Source organism: Peromyscus californicus, unplaced genomic scaffold (genome assembly GCF_007827085.1).
Source record: "Peromyscus californicus insignis strain IS unplaced genomic scaffold, ASM782708v3 Scaffold_8__1_contigs__length_139910024, whole genome shotgun sequence".
Classification (NCBI taxonomy): domain Eukaryota; kingdom Metazoa; phylum Chordata; class Mammalia; order Rodentia; family Cricetidae; genus Peromyscus; species Peromyscus californicus.
Genome location: NW_026294606.1, coordinates 7,376,861 through 7,395,956, shown reverse-complemented (window position 1 = coordinate 7,395,956; position 19,096 = coordinate 7,376,861). Strand labels below are relative to the sequence as shown.

Below are 19,096 nucleotides of genomic sequence, written 5' to 3'. Positions count from 1 at the left end.
CAAAAACAAAGCAGCCCAGTTATCATTAGCTGACCTGCCTTTCTTGCTAGGATGGGATGATGATTAATTCCTTGTGCCCATTTCTGCCCTCCTCTTCCTGATATAAAAAGTGTTGATGATGGGTATGCACGCCAAAGGTTTAAAGTAAAGCTGACTGGTTCTTCTTCATATATAAAAGTTTAGATTTGTGATTCTTCTTAGATTTCTTATAATGTTACCTTTTGCAATAAATAATAAAATAATTGATCCTTTCTTTGTAACCACAAAATGCAGCCTGCCAGTAAAAGAACTGACTGAGAAAAATACCTTGCTTGCTCACATTCTGTTAATCTATAACAAGTTGCTTGGACATGAGTATATGTGGGGGCTGGAGAGATGGCTTAGCCGTTAAAGGCTAGGCTCACAACCAAAAATGAATATATGCGGGTTCTTGGGACAACTTGTTTTTCACCTGTAATACGTAAAATGTTTAATCATGTAAGGGAAAACATGCTGTTTTTTCACTTGTGTTCATTGTAATGATTCACTTGAAAGATAGATTGTAACCACATTGTAATTTTTATATTGCTTGAAAGATTTTGCTTGGGTATATAAGCTGTAAAGGAAAAAAAATAAAGTGAGTTTGAAGGAAAACATCAAGAGAGTAAAAGGAAAAGATAAAGAATGAGAGAAGGAAATCACCAGGAAGGATGCAGAGGAAAAATAAAAGTAGAAGAATAAAGAAGTCAGAAGGAAGTCAAGAGAGTGTGTGTGTCTTTTCCCTTACCCCCTCACTGACTCTGTGGATCTCCTTCGAGCGCTGTGCTGCTAGAGGCTGGTTCTCAGGCTGCAGTAGTCTAGTACAAGCTGTGGGTTAACACAAATCAGAGATAAGGTTCAAACCTTCCTTCAACAAAAAGCTTGTTTGCTCCAGGAAAGCAGCAGAGGGACAAAGTGTCCCGAGAGATGGAAAGATCCAGCGGGAAGATTAAAATGCGTGGATTAAAGTCCCTGTTCTGGAGCCATCACTTCTGAGCCTCCTCTCTCCTAGGCCCATGATCCCCGTGCTTCCCACCAGTGTGGCCGGCTGTGGAACACAGCTCTCCCCCGTCCTGGCAGCCTGCTCCCTGCTCTGTGGGGTTTCTGTCTTGGAGGAGAAGCCAAGGAGCTGACTCTACTCTGCCTCCCTTCCCTGTGCCTCTCCCAGCAGTGAGAGGTCCCAGGGACCAAAGCATGGCCCTGAAAAACTCCTGACAAAGATGTCCAAGAGGCAGCCATGTCCTCCATTGTGTGGCTCTTCTGTCTGTGATGACTCACCTGCTCACTGAGGTGTGCTGGTCATACTTCACTCATATGCTATTCACCCTCTTCCAGGAAACAGTGTGTCTATCAATGGCAGTCTCCTAATACTTTCCAGCCTGTTCTCCCATACCTCTTTTCTACATCAAGAAGATTGGATCCTTCCGAGCTACAGATATGAACCAATCACTCACCTACTGAAGTGTCTGTCCATTGGTTCACTGTCCACCTGACAGCCAGGCCCAGCTCTGACCATGACCCCAGTGGTTCTCATCAGCATCCCTGTTACCTGCCTCATCATCATCATGGGCCCCAGTGGTTCTCATCAGCATCCCTGTCACCTGCTTCATCTCCCTTAACTCATAGTAGCTTCATTCCAAGATGTTAACATTCTTGGAACGAGCCTCTTTATTCTTCTCTGTGGTGTGCTAGCTCATGGCCTTTTCTGGTCTGGGAACGCTTTTCCTCTTCTAGTCTCCCATTACTCTTTTTCATGCTCTTGGGTTTTAGTTAAGCATTGCCTTCTGGGAGAAATTTTTAAACATGCACCATCTCCCAACACAGAGTCAGCTGCCCCACCAAGTTAACTAACCAAGTCTCACTTTACAGTTTGGAATGCTGGGCTTATTTTTGTGACTCTTGGAAGCATGCCCATCTCTTCCCCAGACAATGCCATCATTTTATCTCTGCCCCCCAGCCTATAGCCTGTGCCTCAGACTCAGGAACAGAGGCTGAGTTTTCAAAGAGTAACTACAGGTCATCCCTGAGTCTCTAGATCCTGTCTCTTTTCCATCCAGCATGTGCTTTTTTACATCTAATGTAAATGTGCATCGACTGCTAACAAAACACTAATAATCAACTGCTAATAAAACACGTGCCTCCATCCTGACAGTCTGTGCAGATAAGATGATCCTTTTACATGGTGTTGTGACCTTTGCTTTTCAGAGAAAACTCTTTGTGTATCCATTTGATTTAATTTGTGTCACTTCTCACTGGCTGATTTCCTTGAAGAACCGTCGCCATTTTCTTTAGATCTCTGATATTTCAGACTGACAGTTGCACTTCTGAGGGAAATGATGTGTGTGTGTGTGTGTGTGTGTGTGTGTGTGTGTGTGTGTGTGTGTGTGTGTATGAGAGAGAGAGAGAGAGACAGAGACAGAGACAGAGACAGAGAGAGACACAGAGAGAGAGAGAGAAAGAGAGAGAGATGAATATTTTCCATGGAGATATTTTTCAAAAAATAATCTATGTGTGTTTGGTAGGGGTGCTGCCTGCCCACTTCCGCCTCCCTCCTCTTTGCTGTCTTTTTCCAGCCCACATAATTTCTTTTCACAGTAATATTTTAGCAGCACTCTTAGCTTACCCAATTTCAGTGGTCTGAACTTTTCCAATTGAAAATATTCCCTTGGCTCATTTCTAATCATGAAGCTCACATGTATAGCCTAGATTTTTTTTTCTTGTTCTGCAAAGATCTGCTAAGGGGGTGGGAGGCTTATCTAAAACTGGGGAGACCCTCTAAGAGGAGGTGCTGAAATGTGAGCTGTGTTCACTGGAAGGAAGAGCTGTGGTGCTGAGCCAGCAGGAAGCCACAGGGAACCTCCTTTATCACGGCCACTGTGTCAGGCTCTCTGCAGACAGCTTTATGTCGTATGTTCTGATGTTACTGAGCCCTCCCCCACACTGCCAGCTCCTCAGGGGAAGTGAATTCCCTCAGCTTGTTTACTTGTCACTGAGGTCATATTTGGTGAGCAACTAATGGGTGTGAGGATTTTCTGGACAATAAGTGGGATGAGGTATCTGACGTTTTTGCAGATTGATGATCATGAAGTGGACATTTCAGAGTGAGAGGGACTGCTTAGGTGGCGAAGTCAGCATCCACCCGACAAGTGTCCAGTCCTTCCCCCACTCATTTTCAGAAAAGAAAATGAACTTTCAGATGGTGCTGGAAACACTGTGATTAGTGGAACATAGAAGGTGGGTCAGTCTGACTTCAGGACCGAGTTCTTGGCTCTTACTCTGCACTGAAGAAGTAAAGCATGGCCCTCTGGGTGCCCACTGGAGCCTCCCTTCCTATACTCTCCCAAGTGGAGTGGCCTCCTTTGTCTTAATCAAATACCTGTCACCCACCCACACACTCTCCTGTCCCTGATGCCCCGACATCACAAACCTAGAAGAGCAGTGGCTTCTAACTTTAGGTGCCGTTCATGAGCCAGTGAGTGAACAACTGTCATTAAAAGGCACACTGAGTGGCTGATTGCCTGTGATGCTACCTCATTAGCTCATGCTCTGTGGAACTGCTCCTCCAGACACTCAGATAGTAAAATGGACAAAGACCACCACCTAAGGGAGTTAGTTATCTTTTTCTTATTTCTCACACTAAGCCACTCCCTAGATCTTGCTCTCAAGTACAGGGGGCTATGAGCACTCCCAGGAGTAGAGTGCTAACAGACAAGCACATTCAGACTGCACCTTCCCTAAATATGCTGGGTCTACCCTTACAGCGTGTGGGACCACACCTGTCTGTGTTTACTGAGGGGCAGCGTGTTGATAGACAGACACCTGAGATCTTTCTCCTCTCTGCTCAGATTGTACATTATCAGATGTTCTTGCACAGGGCTGGTGTGGCACCTCAGATCCCCAGGGGTATCGGGGATGATACAAAAGCAAGCACTTTGGGAACTTTTCTGCCAGATTCTCCTCCACACATAGCCCACCCCCAAAGAACACCTTCCCTTTAACACCTGCAGCCTTCACAGCTTAAAAAAATATTTCCCCAGTGGAAAACGAAACAATTTTCAAGCTGTTCCCTGCATATTAAACAGACATCTGTTTATACTACCAGCCAGCTTCAAGGAAATGTGTTTTCCTAGGGTGTTGGTTTATACAATTTAAAAATCCAAAGCATGTGAGAAATTGACTCAAACACTGGAGGCTTGCTCAGCTTTCCTCTCTGCCTCGGGCCCAGGCTGGGCCTTTACTCAGCTTCTAGGATCCCAGGCTCCAGTTGGCCACAGTTTAAATGTCCTCTGGACTCTCAGCATCAGGAGACAGACAGTGCTTCCTTCTTTTCCTTGTCCCTTTGAGAAGTTTCCCAGCAGATTGCAGACTATCATCTCAACATCCTTACCTTCCACAGTGGGCTCGCCTGCATCACAGCAGGTGGTAAATCGGCCTGATTTATCATTATTTGCATTTTTAATTTGAGGTATTTTAGGCCCAGAGAAGTTTTTTTAAAAGGGATCTTAAAATGACAGCACAAACATCGATACATAATTCATCATCTGTTTTTCATAATACGTGTGGTTAAGAATCCATTGATGCACCGAAAGGTCATTAACACTCTAACAAGATGAGGCTATGGTTTGATCTCCTTGCCTCCTACTCTTCCCTGCTGAGCTCTAGGCTGAAGCATGGGATGCCTCCGAGCTGGCACTGTACCAAAAGGAAAAGCTTCCTTAGTGTCGCCTTTGCCCATCTTCAGGACCGCCAAACACTAAGTGACAGACACATTGACAGGCCACTTAGGAACGTAGATGCTCCTAAATGGTAGCAAAAAGTGAAGGAGCAAGAGGGTCCTGGTATCCACACTGCCTCCCTTCCTTCCAAAGCTTTGACGTCATTCAGTGATCATCTCCTCCCTGCACCCCACTCCATCAGGCAACACTGTCTCCAAGACCCAGTTTAAGGAAAGCCAGGAAAACACACACACACATACACACACACACACACACACACACACACACACACACACACACACACACACTCACACCTACACCTTTTGCCTTCCCCGCGCCACACGGGATAGCATATAGTCAGTCCCCAGTTATTTAGTGTGTGGGCTTTATTCCTCCACTGTGCTGGCTGGTTAGTTTTTGTCACTTGACACAAATTAGAGTAACTGGGAAGAGGGAACCTCACTTGAAGAATTGTGTCCATCAGATTGGCATGTGGGCGTGTCTGTGGGGCATTTTCATGATTGACGATAGATGTGGGAGGGTCCAGCCCACTGGGAGTGGCATCAAGCCTCCTGGGCTGTATAAAAAGGTAGCTAAGAAAGCCAGGGAGAGCAAGCCAGAAGCAAGATTCCTCCAGGGTCTCTGCTTCAGTTCCTGACCCTGGTTCCTGCCTCGAGTTCCTGTCTTGGCTTCCCTTTTATAACAGACTGTGACCAGTAAGCTGATACAGCCCTGTTCTCCCCACATTGCTTCTGGTCATCATGTTTATCACAGCAACAGAATGTAAACTAGAATACCCACCAAGCTTGTAGCCTTTGTTAGAACTACCCAAATTTACAATGCATATCAAATGCCTCCATTAAATAAATGCACACGTATGAGAAGGTTAAACCACATACCAAGTAATCATATGCCTCAGTAGCTAGAATGATTTTTCCTTTGGGGAATTCCTTCATTCTCTTCACCAAGTATTTCCAGAATGCCTACTAATTCACTAGGTCCCATCTGAGGAACTATTGGCTCTAGTGACTCTATCAAGTTAATACCTTTCTAGATCCAAGATAAGTAGACTTAAGACAATCCTTGAGTGGCTGTGTGATTACATACATCCTCACCAAAATAATGGCTTGTTGCATCTGACTTCAACTACAATTTACTCTGAGACCTTGACATTGGTTATACTTCTTATTCATTACTATACTTGATTCTGTTAATAAATTACAAGACTCCAAAAACAACAGCCAAGGCAACTGAATTCAGGCTCATTAAGTATAATGTTTCTAGAAGTCACTCTAGAATGTTTTAAAGGACATGAAGGGTGACATATGACATATTTTCAGTGATCCTCTGATATCTCTATGTAATTGGTGACATCTGGTCATATTTATAAAGTGGCTACCTAAACAGCAACACGTAGTCCCTTGAAAACAGAACAGACTCATCAACGGCTTTGCAGAATGAGCTTACATGTTCTTTTTCCTCTTGTTGCAATCAGACTTTCTGCGAAGCTGCTCTCTGAGATTTATGGTGCTGGGGAATGCATGTGCAGAGGCGGGTGAATGAGTAGTAAGTTCTAAAGGATCAGTTAGGTTAGTTTATAATGGGCCATTTATCTGCATTCTGAAATGCATTATTTCACATGCGCTAACTAGGAGGGTGTTAATAGCCAGTAAATGTCCTTCAGCTAGTTCTTCACTCAGAGTGAACCACTACTGTAGAAAATGTTTCTCACTGTTCATAGCCTTTCTTAATTGTCCACAATTTTCACTATTTATTTTTGAGATCAAATACCTTATTTGCTTTCAAAAGATGTTTTCAAAAATCTTCCAAATTTGGACATTATGTATATTGAAGTATGCCAGACTTCAGATTTCACTAATAGAAACAAATGCCTCAGATGTATTTCCAAATGTTTGTCTAGCATTGCTTTATTTAGGTCGGCACACTCTCAGGTGTGAGATAAGTAGAGAACCATGCAATTATCCAGATAATCTGATCCAATAACATTTTTTTTTGCCTGCTTTTCCACCTTTGGCCAGAATTAATAACTGAGTTAATTGGCTTAGCCGTTCCTGCCACACTCAATGCTGGGCAACAAGCAAAGCTCCACCGGCCTTTGCTGGGCTGTCCTTGGCCTCAGGAGACCGAGGTTACTGGACAGACAAGGAAAGAGGCAACAGCTGTTTCTTCGGAGCTTCTTTGGGTTCTGCACCTCTGTCCAAATGAGGCCAAGAGCAATCTAGGATCTTGGAAGTAGCTCCGGTCCAGTGGACAGGGCTGAGTTGGAGCAGATGGAATAAAATAAGCACAATTACAGGACTCCGTTGTCACGGCCCGTGGCCTTGTCACAGCCTGGGGCCTTCACCTCCTATTAGAAGAGCTCAGCTACCCCTGGCTTGTGGGACAAGCTTCTCCCAGCAGACAGGCGTCTTTAGTCTCACATTGCATAACCAGATTGCCTCTGTCTCCAGTTCCATCTGCACCCTCTAATTCATCTTTCTTTCCTGTCAAACAAATTTCCAAATCTCTAGCTGTCATCGTTGTAGTCCCTTAACCGTAAGTTTTTAGTGGCTTTTTATTTCCTACAGGATAACATGTGAAGTGCTCAGACTGATGAGCAGGGTCCTGTGGGCTCTGCTCCGCCCACATTCATCCCCACACCATACCTCTTTGTCGTCGTCCCCCCCCTCCGTCCCTGTGTCCCCCCCCACCCCCCCACCCCGTCCAGGAAGCACAGTCACAGGGAACTTCTTCTCTGGCCCCTCCCTCCTCTGGACCATTCTAGCTCTCACCTTCACCTGTCTCATCTGGGCCCAGTCCTACTGCAGCCCCTCCTTGACTCCTGCCTGAGCAGCCTGGCCAGAGGCTCCCTTGCCTGAGGCGAGACTCATTCTGGACCACTTCATTGTACCCCATGCAGGGACACCTCTTTCGGACAATGAATTATTCACTTGTATGTGACATCTTTCCTCAGCTTGATTGCCAGCTCTGTGTGTGACACCCCCTTGTATTCCCATGGCACCCAGCACACAGTATGCTCTTAGCAAGTGACAAAATGAGATAGACTGAGTCTAGCTGTGGTTTCCACTCTACTGGCCACACCCCCTTCATCGTTTCTGTAAAGCAAGTAAAACTGGGAAGCCGAGACCGTGGACGAGGCTCGGTGCTTGCTAGCTGCAGTGGTTAGGAGTCGGGTTTGGGGTCTGCTGCTCCCTTGGCTGTGTGCTTTCAGCCCTGTGCTGTCATGCAAAATAGGGTGCTGTACCCTTGACACGTGGTTGTTGAGGTTAAACAAGGTTTCATAGGTAAGCCAGGTGAGTAATTCGCATGCAGCAAGTACGTAATGAATGTTTGCCCTTCTTATTAAACATTCTGTCAAAAGAAATTCTTACACCTGGGCCCAATCTTCTCTATTAGGGCGAATGTCAGTTGACAGTAAAAGTGAAAGTTTACTCTTCAGGAATAGCCGTTGGGGGCGGGTCTCCAACTTCCGGAGCTGGCCTAGTAGGCCAAGGTGTTCTCAAGGTGGCTGAATTCTGGGACAACCCTGGACCTAATTCACTGGAGTGACCAACTCAACCTTTATCTAAGAAGAGTTTGATTTTCTCTCTCATGTGCCTCTGCCACAGCTGATTGACAGAACAACAGCCGGATGTCACTGGATTTAAGAAAGACTGACCCTGCCTGGTATGGTAGCACATACTTGCAAGCCTAGTCCCACGGAGACTGAGACAGGGGAATTAGGAAGCTATCCTGGTATACACAACAAGATTCTATCTCAAAATCCTTTCAAAAGCTGAAATTCTTTTCATGGTCATTCTGAAGCCGATTGTATGACCCACCCTTCCCCACTGTGAACCCCAAAGACAAGAACCCAAGGTCTTTCACCCCGCTTTAGATGGGCGCACAACCCATTTTGCTATTGGGTACACGTGGTAGGGCCCCCAGGCCACCTGCCCACAGGATGGTGAGTGGAGGGTTACCTTGAATTCAGTTTCAATGTTGGCCAGTCTGGCTAACTCATTGCTTAGCTCCAGCGCAGTGAGGACAGGGTCTTCACTAGACAGGGACAGGTAGGCAGCGCTGGCCAGTCCTTTGTAGGCATTCATGCGTGAGCGCGAGTGGCTGAAGGAGTCCTTGCGCTGCTTCTCGGTGCATTCATTGCACTTGCAGAAGTAGTCATGAGGCCGCTCGATGCGCGCACCCTTGAGCAGCAGGATGTGCACGATCTCATACTCCTGACAGTGCGCCGCCAGGATGATGGGCGTGATATCGTGGGAGAAGCGCGTGCCATCCTCGTCATAGGCGTAGAAGTCATCGTCCCGCAGCTCCTGCTCCAGCGGGCTGAGCGTCAGGCGCTGACCCTGCGCGAAGGCTGGATGGTTGAGGATGGCCTCCACAATGCGCACGTAGCCCTTGCTGATGGCCAGCAGCAGCGCATCGCCCACACGTGCCAGGTTCTCCTTCTTCAGCAGCAGTTCCGTGACCTCCAGGTGCTCATTACCCACGGCCAGCTGCAGTGCGTTCTGTCCCATATAGTCCACACAGTTGAAATTGAGGGTCTTGGACTCCTCCAGCATTTTCCTGACCACTGGTATGTTGCCATATTCAGCCGAGTCCAGGAAGCGCTCCTCCTCAGGTGTCAGGCTGGTGCCCTTCTCGTTGAACATGTAGGCAGGACCCCGGATGGCCTGGCGGCGCCCCTTCTCCCTCAAGGTGGTGTGCCTGCGCTGCATGTTTTTGAAGGTGCTGCTCCCCAACCTGAAGGACGAGGGCAAAGAAGCTTGGTTACTTCTCTGGGGATCTGGGGACTTCGGAAGGACAAACAAAAACTGAGTTAAGAATATCGTGATTGGAATCCTGCTAGACACTGTCTTTAACACTGACATCAAGACTAGCTGAATTGCCTGAAGTACTGTTCTTGTTTGTTTTGTATTTTGTTTTGTTTTGTTTTCAGCTGGAAGAATACTGACTGACTTACTGTCCCTGGGATTAGAGGGGTGGGGTAAGGTGGAAAAGCAGATTGAGAAGCCCTGTGACAGGAAGTGGTGTGTGTGTGTGTGTGTGTGTGTGTGTGTGTGTGTGTGTGTGTGTGTGTGTGCAGTAGGGCTGTGGGGAAATAGGTGGATTGTCCATTTTATTCCCGTCTGTGTAAAGCAGAGCAGGTCCCCCAACCCCTCTGCGTTCTTGTTTTCTTACCTGTACAGTGTGGACAGAGTTTCGTGTGCCACAGTGTGGGTGTAAGGTGCCTGTAGAGCCTAGAGCCTTCTCACGACTGGCCTCATCTGCCCTTTCCTGCCTCTTGCTGTGCCTAGATTCGATGGGTGGTACAGTGGAACCAGCCTCATGGTTAATGCTGCCTTTAGTTCCCATTTCTCACCCTCCACTGAGGTCTGACACACAGGACTGTTCCTACATTTGCTGACAATCTCTATGTGGGCCTTGTCCACTGGTCCTCAGGAGAATCAGGCACCTACTCAAAGGCAAGGTGTGCCTGGAAGCAGGACTGGAGATCTTGCCTCTTGTGAAAGCCAGGGATCAGCCTCCTAGGGAAGTCAGCCACATCTCCTTAAGACTGGATTCAGTTCAACCTGCATTCAATCTTGCAGGAGAAGAAACAGCTCAGCTTACATGCCATGCTTACTTCTAAGTCGCTCTTTCCCTTGTAGCACAGAGCAGAAGTTAATACGAATCTGCTGGTAGTAGTGGGTAACATTGTCTGAGAACCTATCATGTCCCAGGGGCAGTGCTAAGAGTACATAAGTACACCAGCTTGTGGAGTTCCTCCATCAAAGCAACAGCAAAGGCATTTTATCCTCAGATGTGCTGACAGAAGAGGACTTGAACATCCATCTTTGACTTTCACATGGCACTGGCCTCTTGGCTTTGCCAAGTCACCTAAGAGTTTGCCAAGGATTTTTGCCTTTTCTTTACTTTTGTCTATTTATTTGTGTGTGGGGTGGTGGTGGTGGGGGAGGGATCACACGTTTGGAGGACAGGATAACTTGAAGGAGTTGGCTTTTCTCCTACCGTGTGAGTCCCAGGCATCAGACTCTCAAGTTGTCAGGCTTGCTGAGAAAGGCCTTATCTGCTGAGCCGTCTCACTGGCCCTTGACAAAAATTTAAGATAACAAACTAGAAAGACACAGCCATAATGTAATTCGAACTCAAATCAGGCCTTTCCAGCTGGCCTCAGGACCTTGAATGGGTACCCAGTTTCTAGGTACCAGATTATGTAAAATAGAGGGGTTAGACCACATGTACCTCCAGGCCACCACTGAATTTTCCTGTCCCCCCCCCCCCCCCGCCCCAGTTATTCCTGCCTGATTTCTCTTTTTCCTATCTGTTCTCACTCATCTTGTCTAAATGATTCAGGATAGCATAACCCAAAGAGTATCTGTTTCAGAGTGAGTACCCAAGCGTTTCCCACGGTCCCAGAGAACCATCTTGTTGTTATGGTGTCTGCAGCATGCAGAATGCTTGGTTCTTCACTCAAGCTGTCTGAAGAAATAAGCTTTTAAATCAAACTTGATGTTTAGTGACTGGGCAGACTTTGGAATTTTGAGCTCTGTTATTTTCCTGCTCATTTAACCTATGACCTGCTCCAGCTCCTTGGGGCCTGGTCTCTGCTGTAGAGCACTGGGGGTCAGAGCTTGGTATGCTAAATCCTGCCTGGAACTGGGTCACACTCCCCTTGGGAAAGCCACTGTACCACAAGGTGGGGCAGCTCTTTCATCTGTAGTCATGGGAAACCCCCTCTGAGACAGCTCCAGGCTATCCATCCTGGCTGGTGAGCCCTGCTGATTCAGGAAGAGAATCCAAGCTGCCTCATTCTAAAGTGTGCTTTGGTAAAAGAATGCAGGGGAAAGAGTGTCATGGTTCAAGTTTACAAGCTTCTTCTGAGCCCTTTCTTCCCAAAGTGCCATCATTTTACAGAGAAGGCTGCTCCCTCATGCAAAAGGCAGATCCTAGGAGGGGATCCCAGGGCAGTCATTCCACAAGAGAGGGAGTCACAAATAGTAGTGTGCAGGTTTATTACTACATACACTTCAGGAGAGGGAGAACTGTCACCTCCTTTGTCTCTCCTGACCCTCGTCCAGGCTTGAATGAGCTTGCTTTCGGGGCCTGTCATCTGGGCACACAAACACACAGACATTGTGAAAATTGAAACCACAGAAGAGTAATTTTCTCATAGAATTATGCAGCCTGTTCCAAGATACATTTCTGTCCCTCTCAGGAGCATCTGTCCGGACTTAGTCATCACAACTCAACCCTGGGCAGAGCCGTCCTAGGAAGAACATGTGAGCTATGTGTTAGGGTTGAAGTAGCAGCTGTCTTCAAAAAAGAAAGCATGACACTTGATTCTCTCTCCCCATTCCATTAGAGGTATGTCTAAGAGGGACAGTAGTTCAGACTACAAGGTCAAGGGTACCAAGCTATTATATAGCCAGAAGCCTTGGGGAGTAAATTCAAAGGAAATGGAATAACCACTGAACCAAGTCAGAGCAGAGAGCACTTTGCAGGGAACACAGAAATACCCAATCTAAAGTCAGACTATGAATATTGTAGACATCAAAGCCTACAAACTTAAGGAACACTCACATGCCTTCTGTTCATTTTTCTCATTATCAAAACAAAACAGAAGAAAAAAGTCAAAACATTAATGTGCTCATCTTTTAAGTGAACAGACTAAATTAGGTGAAATAAAAAGTCTGAATCTCAGGGCAATAAGGATTGGTAGCATATGATGTTTCTATAATAATTATAGTCTGTGTATGTGAGAGAGAGGTGGGGCATGCACATGTGAACATGTATGTGAGTGCATGGCTGAGATTTGACAGCCTTGCTGTCCTTGGTAGCCATGCATTTTTCCAAATGACCTTGAAAGCTGATATAAGGTGATAAACAATCCTGTCTTTCACAGCCTTTAAAGCCTCAGCTTTGAGGTGCATTTGGATGTTCAAAAATCATCAGTTCTCTTCTTTTTCTAGTTGAAATTGGAATTAAAAATGAGATCTTATGAGGCTTCTGATCATGTATTGCTAGCAACATATAACATGGGATGTGCTACTCAGTGTGATCACTTCCAACAGGAGGGCTTCATAGCAGACCTGGAAAGGACTCAAATACTGGTAGAGCCCTTAAACCTCACTGACCCCTGTCCTAGCACCCTTTTCATGATGGTCTTTTTAAACCTCTGTACACTTATGAGTATATTTAACTTCCATGTCTTTGCCATTTAATCTTGATACTGCAGTATTCAGACTTTGAGACATGGTACCAGGTGGGTTGGACAACATCCACAAAAGACAACCTATCACAAAGTCACTCAGCCCTCAGTGGCTGGTGGTCGGGCTCAAGCTTGAGAACTCAATGTGTTGTCCCGCTGGAGCCCATCCCAGGTGTAGGGCTGATGAGGGAAAGGGCTGCCCCTCAGTGCAGCTGGCATCTGGTTGTCTTTAATGTGTTCCTTAAAAATGAACTTTGCACATAGATGCCTCTTATCTACACATGTTATTGAGATGAGTGATCGGAACATCTCAGCTAAGATACTGTGGTTTTCATTTTCCAGAATGCATACATTGACACTGGTGTCATTGAGAAGAACTCCAGAGGAGACAAAACCATCTGAGAAGAGGAATGATCAGTAAACTATTTTTATCAAGCTGCTCTTACCAATGCATCAGCCAGTCTGAAGGAAGCCAGATGTGAGTAAACCATGAAGGTAGCAGTCTTGCACCCTAACTAAGTCCAGCTGCACATGGGTATGGATTTGGAGTTAGGGTTGATCTTAATTACCAATGAAGAAAAGGCACTTAAGAAGGTCTTTTGAGAGATATGTTGTCTTTTTTCTTCCTTTCTAACATTGCTACATGCACCAAAGGTCTCTGTACAGATCATCCAAGCCTGAAATCAATTCAGTCTGTAACAGTCCCCAGCTGGATGCAGAACCAAACAAAATCCAGAATTCAGATCAGGCGCCCATGGAAGCCAGCTTGGGTCTGTGCTTCCTCTCCTAATGAACATGCTCTGGGTTTTAGTCCACAAAGTGAGGAACGAGCCAATACCATGGAGTCTTCTCCGAAACCAGTGCTTTTGTCAGTATTCACCGAGAATTAAGTAACACTTGTAGCAAGTGTCCTAGACAGTTTAGAGACGATGATGATCAAAACCTTATGCACAGGTACACTTAATCTATGCTGATACAATCAGCTATTGTTTCAAATGGCTGTGAACTATAGAGATGGTAAACACACATACATTTACCATGTGCCAATTACCATGTTAAGTGCTTCATATAAATTACTGTTGTAAATTATCATATGATAAGCTTAGCTATCTTCCTAAATGACTGTTCAATCATAACAATTAATATACATCAGTATTAACCACATGTTAGCCTTTAGGCTGATCACTTTACAAGAATCAACATTTTAAGTTCTAAGAAAGTATGATATTATATAGGTGCTATTTCCATCCCCATTTAGCAAATGAGGAAATGAGGCTTCAGTACATTAGCTGGGATATGCATTAGCTGCATATCCTAAGGTATTCAAGGTGTGGACACGGCACCCTCTGTTAGGTGTGTGCTCTGTTGGATTTCTAGTTCTTGCATTCAGCTGGTATGCTGTTATCATACACATGCCTCTTGCATTTTTCTATGTTTATTCAGTATGTAAACATTCCTATTAGGGTGCAGGAACCTTGTTGGCAAGGGATTACTCATTTATAGTGCATGTGTACCTGGTATCCAGTGTTCCCAATATATAGGACGTGGTGTATAGTCAGATAGGTCACTTCTCAAATACTTGATCTGGACTGGTCTTTATTTTTTTTAAATGATAAAGCTATGGTATTGATGGCTATCAGTATCCACTATCTTACATATACAGGACCCAGATAGTCCTATAGTTATTATTTCTTGTTTCTCACTGAGAACTCCAAAAATAAGGTACCAATTCTGAAGGAAATGAGCTCCAAGGGACTAGCTCTGCTGTAAATGACATTAATGGTTTGATAGAAGAAGCAGATAATATCAAAAGTTCTATCTATTAAATTCTGAATGACTAGAACAGAAAACTGAAACATTGCCATTTTTCATCATACTCCTGAAATTTGTTGTGGATTTCCAAAGGTATCCCACTTATTTCTGAGTTTCATCTTCCCAACATGTTGAAGTTGAGGTGAAAAAAATGCATATAAATTCCGTTGTAGCCAGTAAGTCTTCATGTGTCATTGAATATCATCAAACTTAGTGCATTCATTATGGATCTAAGGCATTTGGGTTTGGGCCTAAGTTAGTGAGAGTGAAGTTTGAATACTGAGTAAAAGAAAACAGATACCTGCTTAGTTACTCCACTGTGTATGTGAGTTCATCTATTTTGCAGCCAGGCCTTACAAGGGACAAGCAGACCACCCCTGTTGTTCATGCTACTTATAATAAGGTCTACTCTACAGTTCTGCTAAGAAGGGATGGGTTTCCATTTTGTCTTGGATTGGAAAATATCATCTAGTATTCCTGAATGTCAAATGCTTCCATCAGTAATTCATTTTCACAAAAATAACATCATTTGGGAAGAACTTATTCCTAGTATCTACAAAATGGATTAGCAATCAACTAGTACTTTGCCTGTTGTCTTTGTCTTTTTTTTTAAATCCTCATTTTCCTATTTGACTGCAGAGGATATGAAACTAGATGTTTGTCTCATATTTTACACAGTTCCAGGTAGAGCTGAAATAACCAGCTCAAATAATAATGTTAAAACTAGTTTTGGAATGAAATAAATGTGCACAATCTTCTGTGGGTTCCTCTGCCTCTGTGAGAAGAGTCTGGAAGGAACCAAAAGAGAAACCCATGACTTGTTTACCAGAAGAGGGGGATGACTGTTTATCATAAGCAACAGTTCCTGGTAGTTCTCATCCAAGATACCACATGCATTCTGAAATTAGCCACAATGAGGTACCACATAGTTCTGATTTTTTTTTCTGGGTTAATTACTGCCTAAAGGAGTTGGCTGGTCTACATACTTTTAAGCTAAAGAGCAAATGTTTGGGGAAGTCAATATGAAATTGCACTGTGACATAGAAGCTTGGGAAGTTACTGTATGGTTGATTTTATGGAGTGGATTTGTTTGATATCCATAATAGATATTCTGGATTTTATGTGAATTCATTCATAAATTTGATGTGTGCCCAATGCTTTAGAAAGAGGACCAACCAGCAGGTGGCATTCTGAGGCAAAAATTTACTGACTGTGACCAGACAGGGTCAGTCATTATTGCCTTTTCCAGATCTACCCTGAATCCATTAAATGACAATTAATGGCACAGCATCTTGGTTATAGCTACTCAGCCTTACATAAGTGAATTTACAGCTTGAACTTAAATGGGAGACTCTGTGATCTCTAGTGTCAAAGCTTATGCCCAAAGCCCTGCCCAGATTTACATCTCTTTTTATTAAAAGCATATTTGTTATTTGAAATAAATGCCTAAAGGAAACGTACCGCCAGGACCTTACTTGTAACAAGAAAAAAAAAAATAAAAGAAAGAAAGAAAACAGAAAAAAACAACCTTTTTAAAAATCACCACCTGTAGTTTTTTAATGGTGATAGTCTCTTATAATGTAGCTATGGTTCTCCTCCCAACTCCATATTTATATTAAAATCAAACCAGAGACGCTCTCAGTCGTGCAGAAGCTGAGACAACACACATGCTCTCTTCTAGGAATAGAACTGTACTACTCCAGCATGAAAGGGTCAGGATACCAGGCTGGGTTTCCTATTTCTAAATGGCTTGTAAACTTAGACATTCGATAAAGGGGGAAATATTCTACCAACTCAGTAGATAAGATTTCAGCTCCAGACTTAGATCCTCAAATCTAAGCAATGTCTCCGAAAGGCTAATAAATAAAAGTTCAAGTCCATGTTTCAGGGAGAAAGCAGTCTCTACTGAAAAAATCAATATAAACCAACCATCATAGCCACTTACATCGAGAGTAGAACACGCAGGCTTGTCCCTCCTCTAGATGACCCAAATCCTGCGCTGAGTCGCGGGGATCTGGCTCCCCATGGGTGGCCGAGGAGGAGGTGCCGCTCTCCGTGGTGCTGAAGTCAAGAGCTGCTCCAGAGAGCGGAGTTGCTGTGTGGAAGCGCACTCTGCTTTCCTTTGTGCGGTAATGGTGAAAACTCGCCTTTTGTGGCCGGTTTGCCTTCCTGTCCTTTTCCTAATCTGGGGGAAATTTCCCAGAGAATGTGGAGGAGAAGCATCCGTGTGTGAGACTGGCATGCAGCGTGATGATGGGCTGGTATAGTCCCCACCCCTTTTCCAGACGTAGCTTTGAAAGGGAGAGAGTAACTCTGTTTTTCTACCACGGCCCCCCTCAGGGTTTCTTCCTGCCCCTCCTCCTAGAACAGTGCGTAACACACACACTCACTCACTCACACATACACTCATACACACACACACACACACACACACACACACACACACACCACACCCCACTTCAGTTATGTAAAGCAAAATGAAGAGTCTTCATGGGCTTAAAGAAGTGAAACTTGGGGAATGGGTTGACTTCTACCTGCTGGTTTGTAGGTATGTACACAGGTGGGGTGGGGATTAAGAAGAAAACTAAAACCTTTTGTAATCCTAAAGACACACCCACTTTCTCTTCTGAGAGTGGTGCATTCTCTAACTTGACCCTTGTTTTTTGATCTTTTAGTATTTCTGACATTGGTAAAAGACACTTTACGATGACTAACTTTATATGTAACTTCCCATATTTTGAAAGGAAATTCCCAGTGTACAAGTCCATTTCTCTGATAGTCCTCATTCTTTCCAGTGGTTGATTCTTAAACACCAAGGTATCTTGATGACATCATGGGAGAGAAATATCCTTACCTGAAATGCCATGGCAGTTTCCAGGGTCTATTTTGGCTGCTGACTCAGGGTGTTTATTCTCTGAAACGAACTCAAGGATCAGTAATAACTGCCACCCTATAAAAAGTGCCTTTATGTGCAAGTGCAACACATAAGATGAAAATGTTGGCTTCTAGTGGGTTTTGCACACTTCCATTCTAGCTTTATATGCAAATCAGATCACACTGACTCATCAATATGCCACTAGCATTTTCTCTGGAGATGTGTGGAGAAAGACCCTAGGATGTTAATTTACTTATTAACTATATGACCTTGAATATAATAAATAGTTAACTCCTTGAATCTTAGCTCCTTCATATGCAAATTGTGGGTGATAGTGGGGTTAATGGTGCCCTTTATCAATTGTTATGGTGATAATTAACTGAAATAACATATGCAAAGTACCCAAGAGAGTTGGCATTTCCTGCAGTAGTAGACACATTTAAATATTTCTCTCCCTTCTTTGTTCAAAAGAAGTTAGGGAATTCCTCTAGGAAAAACTTCCTAAGATTGATGACAAATTAATTTTATTCTGTAAGCCTCCACACAAACTTTCCAATATTAATGATGGTTTTCTTAAATAAAATACTTTTCTAAAAGAAATTTTTCTTAAAATTAGGATATTTTTCTTTAAAATATTTATGATTCTAAAGGATATAGGATTTTAATTTTTCATTATACTCAAACAAGTAGGCTTAATCATTTGAATAAAATGCTAATTTTATTAACTCTTTAATATTACTGATGCATAGAACAATATATGTGAAGCTAGCAGAAATGTCTTACACAACCACAAAGTTGGATGTATCACTGTGATACATCCTCATCATCATGACTAGTGAGTCAATATGGAACAAGACTTTCTTAATTATAAAACACTTTCTCATGAATACTGAGTTATGACTTTAATTGCTAGTCATAGAGATGATTGTTTTTTAATAAATAGCCAATAGTATATTTTCATGAAATTCTGAGATAAACTATCCTTTTTCTATCCCTAATAATTTCATTGAAAACATATTAATATGTACCAATGATGAATAAAGTTTTATTTCCATCTATGAAGGAAAACAGAGGAGTAGGAGGGGCCAAGAGAAGAAAGGGCAGTGAACTAAATATTTTATAGAAATAATAGAAATGCTGAAGAAAGATCAGCATCATTTCAGATGAAAGATAGTACTTTATGAAGGATGCAGCCTTCAGAGGTCTTGTTATCAGAGTGCCTTACTTATATGTAGAGAGGCATTTGTTTAATGGGCAGCTACTTATCATCTGGAAATGTCACACCCATATGAAAGCACCATTTTTAATAAGCAGAACACTGAAGTAATTAGGTCTTTGCTATCCACATTGAGGATTGAGGATGCTATCAGCTCTTGGACTGGAAGATGTCTAAGGTTCCTCCATAAAAGATCTTGACTTTGGCTTTCTATCAACTCAGCATGTAGG

The 19,096-nt window shown here is 43.8% G+C and overlaps 1 protein-coding gene across 1 annotated transcript in view; it reads right to left on the bottom strand.

Moving 5' to 3' along the window:
- Window positions 1-17,073, bottom strand: part of Trpc7 (transient receptor potential cation channel subfamily C member 7) — a 133,782-nt gene extending 116,709 nt beyond the window's left edge. The window contains 2 exon segments of the mRNA XM_052727609.1: window positions 8,717-9,494; window positions 16,721-17,073. Coding sequence (XP_052583569.1) covers window positions 8,717-9,494; window positions 16,721-16,722 — 780 coding nt within the window. The 5' untranslated portion in view covers window positions 16,723-17,073.
- Window positions 17,074-19,096: the final 2,023 nt, after the last annotated feature.